This window comes from Macrobrachium rosenbergii, chromosome 40 (genome assembly GCF_040412425.1).
Source record: "Macrobrachium rosenbergii isolate ZJJX-2024 chromosome 40, ASM4041242v1, whole genome shotgun sequence".
NCBI lineage: Eukaryota > Metazoa > Arthropoda > Malacostraca > Decapoda > Palaemonidae > Macrobrachium > Macrobrachium rosenbergii.
In genome coordinates this window covers 4,637,127-4,658,856 of record NC_089780.1, presented here as the reverse complement: position 1 = coordinate 4,658,856, position 21,730 = coordinate 4,637,127, and the positions used below count along the sequence as shown (strand labels likewise).

Below are 21,730 nucleotides of genomic sequence, written 5' to 3'. Positions count from 1 at the left end.
GCCTTTCCATCCCAAGAGAGAATAGATCGCTGCATAGAAAAGGTGACAGTTTTTGTACATGAAACTTACCCGGCAGATATATACTTAGCTATAGTCTCCGACGTTCCCGACAGAAATTCAAATTTCGCGGCACACGCGACAGGTAGGTCAGGTGATCTACCATACCCGCCACTGGGTGGCGGGAATAGGAACCATTCCGTTTTCATGTCAGATTTTCTCTGTCGCTGGTTCCGGCAACATCTGTTGTTGGTTCCTTCTGCTTTGATTTTCATTTTTCGCTTGCTGAGGATTATTTTGGACTGACCTTTGGTGACGTATTGGATCTTTGGCTTGGCATACGCTTTTGTGGACTGTTTTGATTTTGGCTTTGGTATTTTCTTAAGAATGTCTGATCAGAGTGTTGCACCGGTGTTTCGTGTGTGTGTGTAAGGTCTGATTGTAAGGTGAGACAACCAAAGCTTCGGTAGATCCTCATTCTGTGTGTTCGAGGTGTAGGAGAATGAATGCTCTTTTGAGAACACGTGTGTTGAATGTGAGAATCTCACTGAACTGGAATGGAAGGCGTTAAACTCTTATGTACGCAAGTTGGAGAAGGACAGAGTTAGGAAGGCTTCTTCCAGAAGCGCTAGTAGGTCTCTTTCAAAGAGGTAGATTTAGATCCTAACACTCTTCCAGATTCTCCTGTCACTCCAGTTGTTTCAGCTCCTTCACCCTTCATCGAACCTGTGGATTCGTAAATCGGAGATGGCTGCTATGAAGGCTTCGATCCGCAAGATGCAGTTGCGGATCGCGCTATGGAGGAAAAGAAAGTGATAAGTGATAGTGATTTGTGTAGTGTCCCCAGTGTAGTGGAGGGGCGTCTGACCGGCTCCGCATTGCTCCTAGGCCTGGACCTCTTCCAAACTCCCAGACCCAGTGGAGGAGGAATGTCGACAGCCGCAAGGGGGATGAAGAGCGCTCCCAACGGTCAGGCGTCCCCGGCAGCGCCTGTTGACGCGTCCCAGGCTGCCTTAGATCGCCGTAGAAAAGGGATCTTAAAGAAGTGTTTCTCTTCTTCTGCTTCTTCGTCTCCTAAACGTGGTTGGAGTTCGGCTGAGGAGTCGCGTCCTTTGAAGAGGACTTGGAAGGCTCCTAGAGGAGACGCCTTGGATTCTAGCCCTGAGCGCTTTCCTGAAGGCTCTCCTGTTTCGAAGAAGAGGACTCGAAGATCTTCCTCCTCTTCTTCTGGTGTTCAGGAGTCCACCAAGCAGATCCTGGTAGGCCTCCAGGCTCAACTCGCTGCTCTTGCTGGCTCTTTATCAAAGAGCTCCTCTCGTCGGAAGGATGCCTCTCTTCCGATTAAGTCCTCCAAGAGACTCTCTTCTCCCAGCAAGTCGTCTTCTAGGAAGCGTCCTTCTCCTGTTAAGCGCCCCTCCAGCAGCAGGCGCTCCTCTCCTTCCAGGCTCTCCTCTCCTGGTAGGCGCTCCTCTCCTTGCAGGCGCTCCTCTCCGTCCAGGCGCTCCTCTCCTTGTAGGCGCTCCTCTCCTGATAGGCGCTCTTCTCCTGGTAGGCGCTCCTCTCCTGATAGGCGCTCTTCTCCTGGTAGGCGCTCCTCTCCTGGTAGGCGCCTCTCTCCTCGGCGCTCTTCGTCTCCGAATAGCGCCTCTCCACCCAGGCGCTCGCGCCATCGTCGTCGTCGGTCTTCTCCTGTTGGAGATACTTTCTCCTCAGTCAGACGCCCTGCTCGTTCGCCTCGTAGAAGTTCCTCTCCAGCCTCCCTTTCGTCTGTTAGGCGCCCCTCTCCCAGCAAGGGCTCCTCTTCGGTTCGAGCTGCTTCTTCTGTCAGGCGCCAGTCAGCTTATAGGCGCTTCTCTCCGGATCATCGTTCTCCAGTGGACAAAGGCTCTTCTCCTTCTAGGCGCTCTTCTTCTGATAAATGCCCTGCTACTTCTAGACGTTCTCCTCCTCCTTCTGGCCTGGAGGCGTTATCGGAGGACGAATCTCCTAAGGACATCACAATTTCTGATTACAAGAGGTTGACAGCTCTACTAGTCCAGGAGTATGGAGATTCCCTCAAGCCTGCTTCTCCTCCTTCCCCTGGTTCTATGCTCTCGAGCACCAAGGCTTCGAAATCTTCCTCTCTTGTTAAAATGCGTCCTACGATCTCCATGAAGAAAGCTCTTAAAGGTTTCGGAGAGTGGCTCTCCTCAAAGAAGGATGCAGGCAAGACTGTCTTCTCTTTGCCTCCCTCTAGGCTTTCGGGAAGAGCAGGAATGTGGTACGAGACTAGGGAGCCTATGGGATTAGCTCTCCCCTCTTCTGCTGGCTCAGATTTTTCCTCGCTGGTAGATTCTTCCAGAAGACTCTCCCTTAATTCGGCCAAGGCTTCTTGGGGACTGTGTGAACTGGACCATTTCCTCAAGGGCCTTTTCCGCGTGCTGGAAGTGTTCAACTTCATGGACTGGTCTCTTGGGGCCTTAGCCAAGAGAAGTCTTCAAGAGGATTCAGTCAGTATGGAGGACCTCAGCAGTGTGTTGTCTTGCCTGGACAAAGCTGTTAAGGACGGCTCGATGGAGATCGCTTCCCTGTTCGGCACTGGCCTGCTTAAGAAGAGGTCAGTCTTCAGCGCTTTCCTCTCTAAATCGGTCTCTCCTTCCCAGAGGTCTTCCCTCTTGTACGCTCCTCTTTCTAGCCATCTTTTCCCACAAGAAACTGTAAAGGAAGTCTCTGTTCTTTGTCGTCGGAGAAGGCTTCTCAAGACCTTCTAGCTCAGTCGTCGAAGAGGATGAGACCTGCTGCGCCTATTGCTAAGAAGGAGAAGCCCCCTTTTCAGGAGCCCTTTCGTTCATCCAGGTCTATTAGGAGGCGTAGACCTGAGAGAAGATCCAGGCCTTCAGGACTCCCTTCCAGGAAGTCCAAGTGAAAATCAAGTCCTCCAGACTCCAGTAGGTGCCAGACTTCTCAAGTTCGCCATTGAAGCCTGGGCACAAAAGGGAGCGGACGAATGGTCCCTCTCTGTTTTGAGGAAGGGGTACCTCATTCCCTTCTTTTTCGAAACCTCCCTTGACTACAACTCCGAGGAGTTATCGGCGAGATACAAGGATCCTGTGCGGAGGCAAGCCCTTCTTCTAGCCGTCGATCAAATGCTAGAAAAGTCTGCCATAGAACCGGTGCAAGATCTTCACTCCCCGGGATTTTACAACCGTCTTTTTCTTGTTCCAAAATCCTCGGGCGGGTGGAGACCGGTCTTGGGCGTGAGCTCCTGAACTCTTTTCGTCGTAAAAGAAGAAGTTCTCTATGGAGACGACGTCTTCAGTTCTGTCGTCTCTTCGTCAAGGAGATTGGATGGTGTCCCTGGACCTTCAGGATGCTTACTTCCACGTTCCCATCCATCCCTCCTCCAGGAAGTTCCTAAGGTTCATGGTAGACGGCAGAACCTTTCAGTTCAGGGCTCTTTGCTTCGGACTCTCCACAGCTCCCCAAGTGTTCACGACCATTCTCAGGAATGTGGCTCACTGGTTGCACTTGGAGGGAGTGAGGATTTCCTTGTATCTCGACGATTGGCTAATTCGGTCCAGTTCAAAGAACCGTTGTCTGGAGGACCTTTCTCGGACTTTAAACCTGGTCCAATCTCTAGGACTTCTTGTGAACCTCGAGAAGTCTCAGATGATTCCTCAGCAGGAAATTGTCTACCTGGGGATTCGGATGGATTCTCGGGGTTTTCGAGCGTTCCCTCCCTGGAAAGAAGGGAACGCTGCCTTCAAAAGGTGACAGACTTTCTGGAGAAAGACAGTTGTTCGGCGAGGGAATGGATGAGTCTGCTGGGGACCATTTCCTCGCTGGAACAGTTCGTTTCTCTAGGAAGGCTTCACCTCAGACCTCTTCAGTTCTTCCTGAAAGAATCTTGGGATCGGAAGTCCCAAGACTTGTCGGATTCCTTCCAAATATCATCTCTGGTAAAGGAACAGCTCCGTTGGTGGTTAGACCCAAAGAAGCTGGGTCTAGGAATTCCTCTACAACCGCCGAGCCCTCGCCTGAGTGTTGTTCTCAGGCAGCGGAGTCGGGTTGGGGAGCGACACTAGGCTCGGAAGAAGTGTCAGGTACCTGGGACACGGATCAGAAGGCCTGGCACATCAATATGAAAGAGCTGGTAGCCATTCACCTAGCTCTTTCCAGATTCGAACTTCTGGTCAAGGGATCAGTAGTTCTAGTCAACTCCGACAACACCACAGCCCTGGCTTATATCAGGAAGCAAGAGGGACACATTCCTTCTCCCTGTACATTGCAGCAAGGAACCTTCTGTTGTGGGCGGGGAGAGAAACATCGTTCTCCTCACCAGATTTGTTCAGGAGAAAGGAATGTGAGGGCGGATCTGCTCAGCAGAAAAGATCAAGTTCTTCCCACGGAGTGGTCCCTTCATCAGGAGGTTTGCGAAAGGCTATGGTTCCTGTGGGGAGACCTCATATAGACCTCTTCGCAACCCATTGGAACAAGAGGTTGGAGAACTACTGCTCCCAATCTCGGACCCCAGAGCAGTAGCTATAGACGGCCTTCTCCTAGATTGAACGGTCTGAGACGGCTACGCTTTTCCCCGTTCAAGATAATAGGGAGGTAATCAGGAAGTTCAGTTCGTCAAAGGGCACCAAGCTCACCCTGATCGCTCCCTTTTGGCCATCCAGAGACTGGTTCACAGAGGTACTGGAATGGTTGATAGATTTTCCCAGGTCGCTCCCTCTCAGGAGCGATCTTCTCAAACAGCCCCACTTCGACAGATTTCACAAGAATCTTCCCGCTCTAAACCTAACTGCCTTCAGACTGTCGAAGGACTGGTTAGAGCGAAGGGATTTTCGCACAAGGCTGCTAAGGCTATCGCCAGAGCTAGAAGATCTTCTACCTTGCGCCTCTACCAGTCGAGTGGGAAGTCTTTCGGAGATGGTGCCGATCTAAGAAAGTTTCCTCTTCCAGTACCTCTGTAATGGAGATTGCGGATTTCCTTCTCTACCTAAGGGAGCAATGTAACCTGGCGGTTTCCACCATAAAGGGGTATAGGAGCATGCTGTCTTCAGTCTTTAGACACAGAGGTCTGAACATCTCGGATAATAAAGACCTTCACGACCTTATAAGGTCTTTTGAAACTTCTAAAAATAAGTCCCTAGACCTCCCAGCTGGAATTTGGACGTGGTCCTAAAGTTTTTAATGTCTAACAAGTTTGAGCCTCCTCGATCTGCCTCGTTCAGGATTTGACCAGAAAATCGCTGTTTCTTTTCGCTCTTGCTTCTGCCAAAAGAGTGAGTGAATTACAAGCTTTGGAAGGTTCTGTAGGCTTTAAGAAGGACTCTGCAATCTGCTCCTTTCAGCCTCTCTTCTTAGCAAAGAATGAGAACCCTTCAAAACCTTGGCCTAGGAGTTTTGAGGTCAAAGGACTCTCCGATCTTTCAGGACAGGAGCTGGAACACACACTCTGTCCAGTAAGAAGTCTTAAACATTATTTGGAGAGAAAGAAACAGCTCAGAGGCAACACCGAAAGTCTTTGGTGTTCTGTCAAGGATCCTTCAAGAGCAATTTCCAAGAATGCCCAGGCTTTCTTCATTAAGGATATTATAAAAGAGGCTCATCTTTCATGTAAAGAAGAACATTTTCAGCTCCTAAGAGTTAATGCTCATGAGGTGAGAGCAATAGCTACTTTCTCTAGCTTTCCACAAGTCTTGGTCCCTCCAGTCTATTGTAGACTCTACATACTGGAGATGTAACTCAGTGTTTGCTTCTCATTATTTGAGAGATGTTCGTGTGACATATGAGAAGTGCTTCTCTCTAGGAGCTTACGTATCCATGATTCGGTGCTGGGTCAAGGAGCTGAAGCTAATCCTATTTAATTTAGTGTTATTTTTTTAATTGTTTGTTGTGTTTTTTATGGTCGGTTGAAAAAGAGTGTTGCAGGTCTCTCTCTCTTTTCATCTCATATTACTAACAAGGTTAGGCTTGGTCAGGTGGTCGGTTTTGGTTGTTAGCTCCTTGTATTTTTATTACCTAGCTCTGTCATGTAAGAGGATAGCCCCATTGATATGATTCAGGTAGAGGGCTCTGTCTTGTAAGTGGGTTAATCCCCATTGACACGATCCATAACAGGCTCTGTCATGTAAGTGGGTTTTATCCCCATTGATATGATCCAGAAGGGCTGTCAGTCTTAGGTCACTTCCTCGCTGAAGCTCTTGAGGCATGCAGACTCATAGACAGTATCCATGAAGTCTTCTGCCCAATCAGGTAAGAACCATGGTTTTTGTTTATTCCTACAACATATGTTGTTTTCCCGTTTTTTAGTTCTTAGCTGTCTCTTGCCCTCCTCCAAGGGTGCCAATCAGCTAAGTATATATCTGACGGGTAAGTTTCATGTACAAAAATGATATTTTTATGATAAAATAAAGTTTTGTACATACTTACCCGGCAGATATATACAATTAATGGCCCGCCCAGCCTCCCCTCAGGAGACAGGTGGAAGAGAAAATCTGACATGAAAACGGGAATGGTTCCTATTCCCGCCACCCAGCGGCGGGTATGGTAGATCACCTGACCTACCTGTCGTGTGTGCATGAAATTTGAATTTCTGTCGGGAACGCGGAGACTATAGCTAAGTATATATCTGCCGGGTAAGTATGTACAAAACTTTATTTTATCATAAAAATATCATTTTTCTAAGGAGAAAACATTGTTCAGCGAGGGAGTGGATGAGTCTGCTGGGGACCATTTCCTCGCTGGAACAGTTCGTCTCCTTGGGAAAACTTCATCTGAGACCTCTTCAGTTTTTCCTAAAGGAGAGTTGGGACCAGAAGTCTCAGGACTTAGCAACTTTGTTCCAAATTTCGGACAAGATAAAAGAGGATCTCAACTGGTGGTTAGACCCTCGAAAATTATGCCAAGGACTGTCTCTTCAGTTACCGGCCCTACCTAGTGTTGTTCTCAGGCAAAAAGCCTCGGAGTCGGGATGGGGGCAACACTAGGGTCGAGAGAAGTGTCAGGCACCTGGGAGGGAGACCAGGTGAACTGGCACATCAACAAGAAAGAGCTATCAGCAGTTCATTTGGCTCTCATCAAGTTCGAGTTCCTTGTCGCAGGACAAGTAGTCCAAGTGAACTCAGACAACACTACTGCCCTGGCTTATATAAGGAAACAGGGAGGAACACACTCCTTCTCCCTTTACGAAACGGCAAAACGTTGCTGTTATGGGCTCAGGAGAGGAGGATCAGACTCCTCACCAGATTTGTACAGGGAGAGAGGAATGTGAGGGCCGACCTTCTCAGCAGGAAGGATCAGGTCCTTCCCACAGAGTGGACTCTCCATTCAGAAGTCTGCGGAAGACTGTGGAACCTGTGGGGAAGGCCGAATATCGAACTTTTTGCAACCCACTGGAATGCAAGGCTAGAAAACTACTGCTCTCCGATATCGGACCCGAGAGCAGTTGCAATGACAGTCTTCTCCTAGATTGGACAGGATTAGACGGGTATGCCTTTCCCCATTCAAGATCCTGGGAGAAGTGGTAAGAAAGTTTGCATCATCGGAAGGCGCGAGACTGACACTGGTAGCTCCGTTTTGGCCAGCTCAAGATTGGTTCACAGAGGTACTGGAATGGATAGTAGATTTTCCAAGATCGCTTTCCACACAGGAACGATCTTCTCAAACAGCCCCACTTCAACAGATTCCACAAGAATCTCCCGCTCTCAGTCTAACTGCCTTCAGACTATCGAAGGTCTGGTCAGAGCGAAGGGTTTTCGCACAAAGCTGCGAAGGCTATTGCAAGAGCCAGGAGATCCTCAACCCTTCGCGTCTACCAGTCGAAGTGGGAGGTCTTTAGAAGATGGTGCAGGACCAATAAGATATCCTCTTCCAGTACCTCTGTGACAAACATTGCTGATTTCTTTATCTTCCTGAGGGAACATTGCAACCTCGCTGTATCCACAATTAAGGGATACAGGAGTATGTTATCTTCGGTTTTCAGACACAGAGATCTGAATATCTCGGAAAACAGAGACCTTCATGACCTTATAAGGTCTTTTGAAACGTCAAAATTCATGACTTGAAACCCTCCCAGTTGGAATCTAGACATAGTTTTGAAATTCTTAATGTCTAAAAAATTGAACCTCCTCATCAAGCTTCCTTCAGGGATCTCACCAGGAAGTCACTTTTCCTCTTTGCCCTTGCCTCAGCTAAGAGAATAAGTGAAATACAAGCCTTAGACGGCAAAGTTGGTTTTAAGGAAGGTTCGGCTATATGCTCCTTTAAACCATTCTTTCTAGCGAAGAATGAGAATCCTTCTAAACCGTGGCCAAGAACCTTTGAATTAAAAGGTCTTTCTTCTGTGACGGGACATGAGTTGGAGAGGACTCTATGCCCTGTCAGGAGCCTTAAATTCTACTTAGAAAAGAAGAAATCTCTGGGAGGATCGGTTGAAAGTCTTTGGTGCTCTGTCAGGAATCCTTCACGAGCGATCTCAAAGAATGCGCTGTCCTTTTTTATTAAGGACGTCATCAAGGAAGCGCATATCTCATGTGAAGATGAGCACTTTAAGCTCCTTAGAGTGAAAGCACACGAAGTGAGAGCCATTGCTACTTCCTTGGCTTTTCACAAGACGTTGTCTCTCCAGTCTATTTTAGAGGCAACCTATTGGAGGTGTAATTCAACGTTCGCATCTCATTACTTACGAGATATTAGAGTAACGTATGATAAGTGCTTCTCTCTAGGAGCGTGCGTATCTGGATTCGGTGCTGGGACAGGGAGCTGAATCAATCCTATTTAGTTTAGTTAATTTAGTTGTTTTTAGGCTTGGTGGTGTGTGTTTTTATGGTTGGTTGAAAGAGGGTGATGGAATTATGCTTCCCCTTTCAATTCTTATCACTAACAGGGTTAGGATTGGTCAGGTGGTCAGGATTGGTTGTCATGTTCCTTGTAATTTGTATGGACACCTAGCTCTGTCATGTAAGAGGATAGCCCCCATTGATACGATTCAGGTGTAGGCTCGGTCATGTAAGTGGGTCAGCCCCTTTGACACGATCCGCTATAGGCTCGGCCATGTTAGTGGGTCATCCCCATTGGCACGATCCAGAAGGGCTGTCAGTCACAGGTCACATCCTCGCTGAAGCTCCTGAGGCAAGCAGACTCATAGACAGTATCCATGAAGTCTTCTGCCCAATCAGGTAAGAACCATGGTTTTTGTTTATCCTACAACATATGTTGTTTCCCGTTTTTAGTTATTTTCTGTCTCTTGCCCTCCTCCAAGGGTGCCATTCAGCTAAGTATATATCTGACGGGTAAGTTGCATGTACAAAAAATGATATTTTTATGATAAAATAAAGTTTTGTACATACTTACCCGATGATATATACGATGATGGCCCGCCCAGCCTCCCCTCAGGAGACAGGTGGAAGAGAAAATCTGATTAGAAAACGGGAATGGTTCCTATTCCAGCCACCCAGCGGCGGGTATGGTTGATCACCTGACCTACCTGTGCGTGTGCCGCGAGTTTTGAAATTCTGTCGGGAACGTCGGAGACTATAGCTAAGTATATATCTGCCGGGTAAGTATGTACAAAACTTTATTTTATCATAAAAATATCATTTTGGAGTAGAATATGTCCATGTATCCCACCCCCTTTCAGTGTGGGATTCAGCTATGTAATTACTTGGTAAGTTACTTATATGAAAATGTTATTTTCATGATAAAATTTTCATTTATACTTACTAGGTAATTACAGATCAGAGCCATCCCTCCTCCCCTGTCATGAACATAAGGGCACAAACGAATTGAGCTCTTTTGCTTTGTTGTTTCTATTGTTCCCTGATAGTGGGTGCGACTAGTCACCTACGCAAAACAGTAGAAGCACTACTGCAATTTTTAAAAGTTAGGTTGCTGCACAAGTGGAAACTATAGCTATGTTATTACTTGGTAAGTATATATGAAACTTAATTTTATCATGAAAATAACATTTTTCTTTTGAGTTAGATAAGCACACTGTTAGTGCCAGCTGTAGGGATCAAGAGTGTGATCTTCAATTTAGATGTAGGAACTGGTTGAAGGACTTGATACTTAAATTCCTTAAATATGAGAAACGAATAAGAAAAGAAGGGAATCAGAAAGATAAAGGAAACAGTTAGTGTGATCAGCATATAGTACTGTTACGTATTTTCAGATGCCTTTGTCAACGTATGTCGCTCCTTTCTGTCTTTGGCTCTCCCCTCTGCTCCTTCTTTACCTAGTCCTGGCCCCACTTCCTTAGTCCCGCCTCTGCTCCCCCTTTGGTTCAGGAAAAGCATCTTGAGAAGTTAGAGCAGGAAGTGAATCTTATTTTGGAGTTGGTTAAAGGTCTTGTGGAATTAATTTTAGGGAACTGGTCTGTTTACCCCCATAATGTGTGATAATTTTCACAGTCCCCCATGAGAGGTAAAGAGTTGGTGCCCTAGCTTTTCAATAGTCCAAGCTTAGAACTCCCTGTGACAGTTAGAAGATTCTGCTGCCAAGGGACTGTGTTGGTTCTCGGGGAGAGGTTGATCTCTTCCCTCAAGGCGTCCTCTTCTCATTTATCAATCTCCGTTAAGGGTCTGGCTCATTCACCAGAGGATCATATTGGTAAGTGCATGGCTTCGCACCAAATTTTTACTTTACAACCTTTTTTTGTCTACTTCTTCAGCTGTCAGCAGCTCTTTTCCTTCCACCTTTGCTAAAGTTTTCCCTTTTGACTTTGCCTTTTTTCCAGGAGTTTCAGTGGAATCTAATTTAGATACCATTCTAGCTATATTGTTGTCCATGGATTTGCCTTTTAGTAGTGGTATTTGGTCTTGCTAGGCAGTTCTAAGTGAAATAATGGTGTCAGGTATCGCTGGCCCTTCCTTTTCGTCCTCTTCCTCCCAATCCTCCTTTCTGTTTTCTGTAGCACCTGGTGGTGTTACATCAGCTCTTGCATAGCTGCCTCTTGCCAGACTCGCATAGCTGCCTCTTCCCAACTCGGGGTCACAAGAGGGTGTGGTTCCTGTCGTCTCGCCTCCCATGGCACCAGTGGTTTTGTCCCAACTCCTGCCCTGGCAAAGGACAAGATTGACATGGAAGAGTTGCCTTCAGCTGGATCATTGCACTTCTCTTCAATTGATGAAAGGGAGTCTGCTCCCATTAAATCTTTGAAGAAGCTTGGGATTTCTCCTTCTGTTGTGGCATGTTTTTGTGAAATTCATAAAATGAAGGTAAGAAATCTCAAAAATTTCTTGCATTCTGCCGCACAGGGAAGAGTTTGTATATGTCTCTGTTTAGAGTAATTAAGGATATGTCTTTTGCTTACCTTTTGCTGAGTACAGCCACTGCTTCTTTGCGCCAACTCAAGGGGAAGAATCTTTTGAATTTTTGAGCTTGTCTTGATAGGGCCATTTCAGGTGCAATGGGAATGCTTTGTTGCTTGTACCTAATCCATCCTGAAGAAAAGGGAGCATTTGTGCTCATATCTCTCTTCAAAAGTTTCACATTTACAAAAGATGACTGCTATATCTGGCTTGCCTTTGGATTGCCTCCTTAACCTAGCTCTGTTGAAGGTGATCGGGGAAGATATTTCAGTTCAGGGGAATCCTTTAAGTCAGTAGTCAAGAGATCTGAGGCTTCTCCTTCTGGTCTTCCAGTTAAGGTTTATCCTTTATCTTCACAGTCTTCCTCTTCTGCTTCTAAGCCCTTTTTAGGATCCACATCAGGATTTAATAAGAGTAAGGCTACTCCCTTTACTAAGAAAAAATAAAGTTTTCAGCCCTAAGGGACCATGGTTAGTGGAGGTACTAAAGGAGATATTGAGCAACAGTGCCAGTAGGGCTGGTTCTGTGGCTTGGTGTAGGACCAAAAGGAAGGGAGTAGGGGATCTTCCATGGTCTTTTCCAATGTCTTTTGTTCATGGTTTACTGTTTGGTATGGTCCTTACTAGACAGTACACTCACGATCATCCAAGCAAACACAGGGCCAGTTTAATGTATCGCACCCTTCCACTTTAGGGTCCTTCTCAATCTGCTGTTAATTCTGTACGGCAGAGGTTCCCATCCCCATGGAACCACAATAGCCTGAGTTGTAGAGGCACCTTAAGAGATTATCTGTTCATTTGGTAGTGCAATGGCCAAGGAGAAGCAACTGTGCTTTCTCTTGGCACTCGGTGTCCTTAGTTGAGTGGCCCTTAGGGTTCATTCCGAATGTGTTGCTGTTCCTCTTCCCTAGTGAAGCACTCTAGGAGGTCAATTCTATAATCATTTGGTCAGAGAATACTCTCGCTTTCAGTCACACCACCAAGCTCCATCCCCCCCTTCCTCTGAATTGTTAACAAAGTATCATGCTCTTGAGAATGCTGAGACCTGCCCCCTGGAGGTGGACTTGTCTCCCCTTGCAGTGATTTTGGGCCAAAGAGATACAATGATCTTCTGCTTGAGCAGGAACCATGTAGTCTGTTGCCATGGTTTTTTTCTCAGCTTTATTGTGGTTGGATGTTTGACTTAATACAACAGACTTGGTCGTTACTTGTGTGTCTTCTGAGGAAGATAAAGCAAAGTTTCAGGGTTTGTTTTGGTACGCATACTTCTGTTCACACACCAATCTGCTAACCAGTGGTTAAACCTGGTTTTTGAGATGCAGTTCAGTTCGTGGGCAGTTTTCAAGACAGGTCCAGCTTGAGAGTGGTTTCATAGTGGTTTCATTTGTGCACCTCATCAGTGCTGGACTCCTCATAACTCATTCTAAAGAGTATGGTAGGAAGATAAAGGTGAGGGTGGAGTAAAGGCATTCAGACACTCAGGATTCCTTGAATCACCATGTGATATCCTTCAGGGGTTTTTGAATATTACTGCAGCAAAGCTGTAGGGACTGCTACACCATCAATCTGAGGATTGGGATAAGGCCAGACACTTTCTAATCCCTGTCCAAATCCCAGCAGTCCTCTTCCTCTATAAAGCCCCTCTACCTCATGTTCCAGTCCAGTTCCTAGCCTGTTCAATCTCATGCCGTATCTCCAGAGGTGAGAACAATGCGTGAGAAAGATACACTAGATATTGTCCAGACTTTTACTGTTGACTTTTCCTTGTGGAAAACTACCAGGGGCTGGAGACAAATCATCGGTCTCTCGTCTGAGCAAGATTGTCCTTCAGACTCTGTTCAGGATGCAAGGTCAGTGGTGTACTTCACAGGGTGACTTCACACTTTGGGTACACCTTAAGTATGTGTATTCCCATATACCCGTCTATCAGGTCTCTTGGAAGTACTTTGGCTTTGTCTGTGATAGAACAGTTTTTCAATCAACTTTCTCTGCTTCAAATTGTTGACTGCCTCACAGGTATTTACGGAAGTATTCACTCTGGTCTGTGCCTTGGCCTACCTGCACGAGACATTGCTTCTGCGATATCTGAAAAATAAATTGATCCTGGCATCCTCCAAGATAAGGTTGCACAGGTATACGGACTGTTTCACCTTACTTTGTTGTAATCAGCATGTTACAATAAACTGGGAGAAGCAGCAGACAATGTACATGATCATGCTCAACCAGTAAAGGTTTATAAAGGTGCCAGTGCAACCAGGTCAGCTTTCAGCCATGGTAGGTTGTTTTCAGTCACCTGTTATCCTTAGAAAAGCCAGTCCTTCAGAGGTAATTACTCCTGCAGTCAGTGGACTGGTGTCTGGAGTAGTAATAGTTATCTGCTTCCAACCTAGCAAACTTTACTCCTCTTAGGCCAGAAGTGAAATACAGTCTGGCATGGTGATTGGACATCCCGAACCTCCTTGTGGGAGATCCTCCACCTTCAGAGGTGCTTCTGTTCTCAGATGCACTAAAGGGGTGTGGCTACACTTCGACGACTGAATCAGGTATGTGGACAAGAGACTACTCACCTGCATGACAGTGTTCTGGAAATGCTAGTGGCTCTTCTAGCACTGTATTGTCTACAGATCAATTTGTAGGCCACTTGGGAGTGTTGATGAGCAAGAACATGACATCAATGGCATATGTCAGGCAAGAAGGGGCTGTCTCCCTTTTTGTATGAGTTGGTAAGGTAGTCACAGGAATGGATAGTTTACCATGCAGTCAAGCTGTCAACCAGGTGTGTTCTTGGCCATCAGAGTTCAGAGGCAGACCAAATCTATCCCCCGGGCCAGGTTGTGCTATCAAAGTAGCCCTTACACCTGCATGTGGTGTGAAGCTACCAGTGTTCTACTCTCACACTGCAGACACATGGGCTGTCCCTTTGTCCTTCTTTGATATTGCTACCCTCTTGAGCTGTTAATCCTGTTGCTGCAAAATAGGATGGACCTGTTTCCTCTTGTCATCCCGTATCACGTCAGACTGTACATAAGGTTACAGGAGTCATTCTTTCCTTTTTGTGGTTTTTGGATAATACATCCCACATAAATTAAGGAGGAGCGCTGATGCCATTAGGCCACATTATAAAGCAAGTGCTTGTGCAACTTTATGATTGAAGGGATTTGCTTCAGATTTTTACCACTTTTTCTACAACTAATAATGAATATTCTCTTGTGGAGAAATTTAGAAATTTGACCTCTAAGTTCATTTTTTTTAAATTAAAAAAAAACATTTTGAAACTTCAAAAATAATATGCAACAGAAAAAGCTTCACTCAAAAATGAATTTGCTAACGATGAAATCAAGATAGATTATAGTTATACTACACTCTGTAAAAGTTTCATTGAGTTAGGTTTAGTCTTCTTGGAGAAACAAGAATTTATTTTTGAAAAAACTAATTTTTGACAAAACAGTAAAAGAAAAAATTGCTTCTTTTGTAAGAACTGAAATTATGACAGTTAGAAAGCTGATTTTTGCACTAAAACTATTTCGTCATATAAGATATATGCCCTGAAATTTATCATTTTATATAAGTAACTTACCAAGTAACTACATAGCTATTAGTTTCACTTAACCATGGCAATTCAAAATTTGAAATTTGCGATAATGTTATTTTTTAGTGTAGGTAGCTTTCAGGGAAGAATAGGTACAACAGTGCTGAAGAGCTCAGTTTGTTCCTGTCGGTCAACTGAACAAGGTTTGGTTGAGCAGCTCTGATTTGAATTTCGCTGGATGGTTGTATCTTTTGCCTTTGGTGAAGTATTCATTCGTGTTGGTAGCGTGCTATTTATCAGCTTATCTAGTTCCTTAGTGACTGATTTTGACTTGGTATGTCGGATTCTAGCTTGTCTAATATTAGGTATTGCAGCAAAGGCTGCAATACTAGACTCACTTCTGCTAAGTATGGTTCGCACACTCTGTGTTGCCATTGTAGAGGGCAAATTTGCTCGTTTTAACTTAAACGTGACAAATGCAAAGACTAGGATCAGGGTAAATGGAAAGTTTTGGATGTGCATCTAGATAAACTCCAGAAAGACAGTCAGAAAGGCAGCTGCTAGAGGTTTACCTAGTGAGGTTTCCTGTCCCTAAAGGTTTGTGCTAAGTAATGTGTAAGACATGTTATAGAAATTTTCATTTTCACCTACACTTAACTTTATTTTTTCTTACATTTGTATACTTTAGGAGGATTTTGATAATTTCAAGATAAAGTTCAATCATTTGCCAAGCAACAAGACCAAAATGAGCTCTCTAGGATGAAAACGAACAGTGTTAGAGCTATTTAAAAAAAACTTTTGTGTTACGATTTTTCGCTGCTCACTGAAGATTGGCACTCACGGTGACAGACAATATAATAAGCAGTGGGACGAGAGAATTAAGTTTGTGTTAATACAAAATTTTGTGTTAATTGTGTTAACATTTATTTTTCAGGACCCAGACCCTTTTGATGACCGTCATCCTATCACTGCTGAACCCGAATGTGCCCTTGGGCAGATCTTGCGTGCTCTTTTCAAAAAAGACAACTTCGTGACAAAGCTTGTCAACCACTATCTGAGAGAAAATTATTTTTCTAGTTTAGGAGTAACCCAGGATTCAACTGATCTCAACACTGGAGCATGCAGGTTGTTGATTGACCTCTTGTATGGTTTGGACATCCCACAGGTATCAATCTTGCTTTTTTTTTTTCATTAAGAGTAACATAACTTTTATTTGGCTTTTGAATACTGTAGATAGTAATTGTATCAGTATTAATTTTGTTAAAGTCAACTTTGTAGTGTAAAAAGTATGTTTGAAGTAAGTTTCATTAATGTATAATTTTTATGTATGTACTCAGCTGTTGATCTTGATCCTGATTTATTGATTTACTCTACAGGTCTTCAATGAATCAGAAACCACTGTTATGCGCCTCTTCTCTTGGGCTGAAAAGGGCCCAGAACCCCTTCGTACTTATGCCACCGGACTTCTAGCTGCTGCTATGGACATACCTGAGATAGCTGTTTCATTCAAGGATCATAATGCTCACCTCATTCCCATTATGTTAAAGAGATTGTGGGAGTTGAAAGATGAAGGTGTGTAATGTTCATAGTTATTGTTTAAGATTCAAACGATTGCTTTGGTAGTCCCTTCATATAACTTAAGTACCACTGAATGAACACAAACTGACGGCTAGGAGAACATGAAATCAATTTAGTACAGCAATTATCTATGCATCTTATTTGTTGGACAAAGTATATCAGGAGTATCTAGGATGAGAGCTGGTTTTGGTTGTTCAAGCTTGTTGGCAAGGTGATTAAGGTGCGTTTGTTGGGGGTGATCCCACTTGGCTGAACTTTTACTCATTCTTCAACTGTTGTTGAGTCAAGATGTCTTTATAGTTGCACTTCTGGTCATGGAATGCTATTATTTTTGTGAAGCTTTATTGTTTCTTTTAAATCAATAGATATTTGTCCATTCGCAGAACAAACCTGGGTTTTAACATTAGGTTAAATCTTTTGGTGCCAGCTGGAAACTGGTAAAAATAAAAACAAGAATTGTTTATGCAAGGAATTGGTGACATCTGGTGTCTGTCATGGCAGTGATGTGGGATGTGGCCAGCGACCCAATCTCAACCCCATGATGTATCAGTTATCTTCTTACCGCCATTGAGAGAGGTCATTTCTTTCTCTCCTTCCTCTCCATTGTTGGTTGTTTTAGCCTTTGCCATGTTTTTTGCTTATTTTTGTGATCAGTGTGTTTAGTGTGCGTGTGTTTTGGTTTTTATCATGCAATCCCAAAAACCCAGCTAAAAATTCCCGTAAGCTTCAGAGAAAATGTCCTGGTGTAGGCTCCTGTCCTTGTTCACTTTATATGGCTTCCTTTGAGACTGACCCCCATTCAACTTGTAGTAGGTGCAGATCAAATGATTGTAATGTGACTAACCCTTTCCCTGAGTGTCGTTCTTGGCCTCCTGCGCAGTGGAAGGGATTTGCCAGGAAGCAGCAGCACAGGAGTAAGTCGGGGATGCTATCTTGGGAAGGATTTTCTCCTCCTTTGGTGGATGTTTCTCAGGTTACTCATTGTTCTGCTTCTCCCCTTGCTTCTACCTTGTCAGGTGTGTCTCCTTCCTTTTCTTCCATAGATTTGTCTTTGGAAGTTTTGGGAGATTGGGCTCGGGAGATAGGGATTAACAAAAGTACTGTTACTTTTTTCTTGAAGTCCTGTGAACATTGAGCAATCTCTCCCCACAGAGCGAAATCCTGATAGTCACCATTTAGTTACTTATGGCCCATTCCAGCCATATGAATTATTTCCTGCAAATGTCATTCAAATATCTTGGCATAAAATAAGAGGACTCATATGAGTTCTGTCATAAGCAACTACAAGTTAATCTTAGATATGTGTTAATGTCTGCCAGACTCAAGGGGTTAATAAATATGTTTTCTTGTAAATTTAGATTTTAATTTTATGCCATATTGAAAGCACCTTCAGTGAAGAATGTAGTCTGATATATGATACTGCATTAGAATCTGGAGAAATGGAGCCTCGATGGCTCAATCGGTTACAGCAGCAGCTTCGGACTTCGTAGAGGTCTGTGGCGCGGGTTCAAATCCGCAGCCGACTGATCAGAGAGGCAGACACTTTGCTATCCGTGTAGACATCCCGGGATTATATATATAATCAACGGATAGGTTTGCTTAAAAAGCAAATGGGTGTTACAGACTAAATACACACACAAAACAAAGCCACTACAACACCTTCTAAAAACATAACAAACATCTCACACGTCTCGAACTCTCGCCCTACCCGCGCAACAACTTCTCGCTGCTGGGAAGAAAGGGCGTTGGGTCGGGTATGATACATGAAACATACGCTACCGGGGTCTAAGCGATGTCAGGCAGGGCAGCCGATCGAGACTACAGGTCTACCCCAAAGCCAAATCAAAAAGTCCTTCAAAAGAAGGCATCGTGCTTACCCCATACAAAAATGGGAAAAAAGCACGTTAAAAGAAGAAGAAGAAGAAGATTAGAATCTGGAGAAATGTGTTAGAAAATATAGCATGTTAAATTCAGATTTTTAAAAATATTTCTTCATAATTCCAAGTGGAGGCTCTTCATTTCACTAGAAAGTAATTCATAGGTCATAAGCCATGACTGGTTCACAGGATTTATTTTTGAATAAGGGATGAAAACTGGAGGTAGGCAGATTGAAGGAAATAGGATAACTGCTCAAGAAGTCAAGAACAGTGGGTAAAAGATGAAGAGCATTGCATCCTTGATTTGAAGGGACACTCTAGAGAACATTTAAGAGCTCATACAAGGTAGTATCTCCTGAAAGGGAGGTTGCTTTGTAATCATCTTGTAGCTATTAATGTAAGTTGTCTGTCAAGAAATTTTTAAAATTTTTGTAGGCTAATGTGAAGTTTGTTGTGTAAGTTAAAAGTTACAGCTGCTTAAGAATGCATATATTAGGCAAATGTTGGCAAATTTTACATAAATTCCATGTATTTTTTGTGTCCAAGATCTTTTGTTTGCTCTTGGTTAAATTTAGAACAGTCACCTGAAGCATGTGCTAATTTTAATGTTAAATTACAACACATGCACTCAGGTTTTTGTATCAGCAGGAGATTCATTTAATATATATGGGCTCGCAAGTGTAACAATATTGAGTATTTTACAGATACAGGAGGGGATGAAGAAAAGTTGAACAACGCAAAGGCTTCTGAACACGGTGGGGTTCCTGAACGTCCGTTTGCTCACCTCAATCAAGAATCTGTTAGTGCCCCAATGGTAAATGGAAAAGATACTGATCACAGAGATGAGACTGAAGAATCTTCCCCCAAGAGAAGGAAATGTAATTGTTATACTTTGACATTTTTTTGCTTAAAGTTCTTTGCAGTGTCCCTTCCCTAGGCCCCTAGCTGCAACCCGCTTCATTCCTTTGACTGTACCTCCGTTAATATTCTCTTTCTTCTTTTTTACTTTCCACCTTCTCCTAACAATGATTTCATAGTGCAACTGTGAGGTTTTCCTCCTGTTACACCTTTCAAACCTTGTTACTCTCAATTTCCCTTCCAGCGGTGCATGACCTTTAAGGTCCCAGTACTCTGCATTTGATGTAAATTTTGTATTCCACTCAAGTTATTCAGTCTTGCAGGATTTATTATGGTTTATCATGAATAAGGAAAGTTCCATATTGGATTGTAAATTGTGATCTTATTGATAAATGTTAGGTTATATAAGTTGAGGTAATATCAAGTTCATATAAAGTTATTCAATATTTTGTCATTTTAAGATGTTATAGTAATTTTGTTGCACAATAATTTGTAAGTTAATTGTTGCTTCTTTGCAGATACAAATTCAGCAACACCAACAAAGAATGGTAATACAAGTGGAACATTCAACATATTTGGTTCGCCAAAAGCATCACGTGATGGAACAAGCTGTGACCCGATGCTGAACTCAGATTGTTCAAATTCATCTTGGGCAGAAATGAGCTGTTACATTGTAGGAACTTTCCAGATGTTTCCAGTGACAAGAGATACCAAACAGATTTTTATTCTCAAGTATTTGAGACCCATAGGAGAGTACCAAGAGGTGAGGTAATTTCTTAAAGAATATAAAGGATGTAAAGCAGCATTTTCATAAGCTTTTTTCCTTATTTTGTCACTACACAATCTGTACTATATGCCTATAAACAACTCAGAATACTGTGCATAAAATGAAGACCAAACCATGCAGTATACTGTATGTAAATTGTAACATACCAAAACTGCTCATGTAGGTAGTACAGAGTGTGCTGTTTTTTTAAAGTTATATTACAGCAATGTTGTTACATATTTTGTACGGCTTACAAAAATTTTTGAAAGCTTCACACCATCCAGAATACTTTGTATGCTACTAAAGCTTAAGCTATTGTATATCATGGTTGAAGTGTTTGGTAAATATGCAATGCATTATTTGCTCCTATGCAAATGCAAACCTTTGTTCCTTACATAGGGGTTTAGCTTGCGAACTTGATCTTCAACAGTCATTCAACTTTCAGACAAGGTCATTGACTATTGACAGGTACGGGAAGCCCCTCACCTATGGATATGCACTCCACTTTGCCTCCGGCTGCCGTAGTTTATGGACATCTATGTTGACTATCTGTCCAACTTGCCATTTGCTTTCTCTTTATACACTATGTGCTATGTGTTTTGCTTTGGTTTTTGAGTGGTTGTTGAGTTTTGTCTTATAAAGAATTATGAGCCAAATCCCTCTATCATTGCAGCCTTCTAGGAAATCTTAGGATTTTAGGCACCACCCGGGGAAGGACGTTCCTTGTAATAGGTTTTTTCCTCCATCGAGGTAGACCCTCAAACCCTCTGCACCTCCAGCAGGAGGCATTAGTATGACAAATCTAGGCCATGTTCAGTGTGGTGTCTTGCCGTCTAAGCAGTGGGTGAGGTTTGCTAGGAGGAAGAGAAAGAAGGTCTCCTTAGTGTTATTGGATTGTAATACTCTCTTGGTGACACTGAAAATCCTCTTCAGTACTTTTCCTCCACTTGCCAAACTATTCTTCCACCCCTCCTGCCATTGCTACTCCTAAGGGAGTAGTTCCCCCCCCCATTCGACTCCTACTGAGCAATCAGTATAGACCCACTGAGAGGGGGAGGATGTCCAGCCCGGAATCTCACCCAAGGCCTCTTTTTGCTCTGAAGGAGAGCTTTTCTCTGAAGGACACTCTTTTTCAGGGCAAAAGGAAGAGTTATTCTAGCCCAACTCCCTTTCCAGGTGCGGGGAAGGACGAGTGGGTCAGCGAGATGTGGTCCTCCCTGGGAATCTTGGGAGAGCGTAAATTTTCCTCCCTTCTCAATCATATGAAGGCAAGTAAGGTGGCGCCTGTCACTGCTTCTGCCGTGGCCATTACAACTTCGGACACGGTCTCCCCTGGCTAACGGACCGGCACCTACTTCTCCCCACATATGGGCGATGTGCCCAGAGGTGTTGCCTTCATCTACATCTCTGGGGATGTCCTCCTCTGCCTGCTCACTACTCTGCTGACCTCAGGTGTGCTCAGGAAGAAAAGAAGTCACAGTAGAGGAGAAGGAAGCCATCATCATCTTCATCTTTGTTGTTGAGTGCTCTTGCCTCCCCCCTTCTTCTTCCAGTGCTAATAAACAGAGGAAGAAGAATGCCTAGGTCTCCGTGCAGGAAGTCTCGCTGAGCTTCCAGCGGTCAGTCTTCTGCTGCAGAGAGGATTAACAGGGCTCTCACTAGTGGTACCTTGAGTACTGCTGCACCTGTTGCTGAGTGCGAGGGTGCAACCACTACACAAGCAGGATTTCTGGTCTATAGACCCAGTCCCATCTGCCAACATAGCCCACCAAGAGAAGATGAAATGCAAGCATTCATATGCTCCTTCACCCCCCCCCCCCCCTCCAGGT

General features: G+C 44.1%; 1 protein-coding gene across 4 annotated transcripts in view; it reads left to right on the top strand.

Moving 5' to 3' along the window:
* The window catches only part of mahj (LisH and WD40 domain-containing protein mahjong), a 205,111-nt gene that overhangs the window by 29,112 nt on the left and 154,269 nt on the right, over window positions 1–21,730 (top strand). For all 4 annotated transcript variants that reach the window (XM_067082944.1, XM_067082943.1, XM_067082941.1 and 1 more), the window contains 4 exons: window positions 15,757–15,987; window positions 16,199–16,394; window positions 18,982–19,155; window positions 19,654–19,898. In XM_067082944.1, coding sequence (XP_066939045.1) covers window positions 15,757–15,987; window positions 16,199–16,394; window positions 18,982–19,155; window positions 19,654–19,898 — 846 coding nt within the window. The remainder of the gene's footprint in view (window positions 1–15,756; window positions 15,988–16,198; window positions 16,395–18,981; window positions 19,156–19,653; window positions 19,899–21,730) is intronic.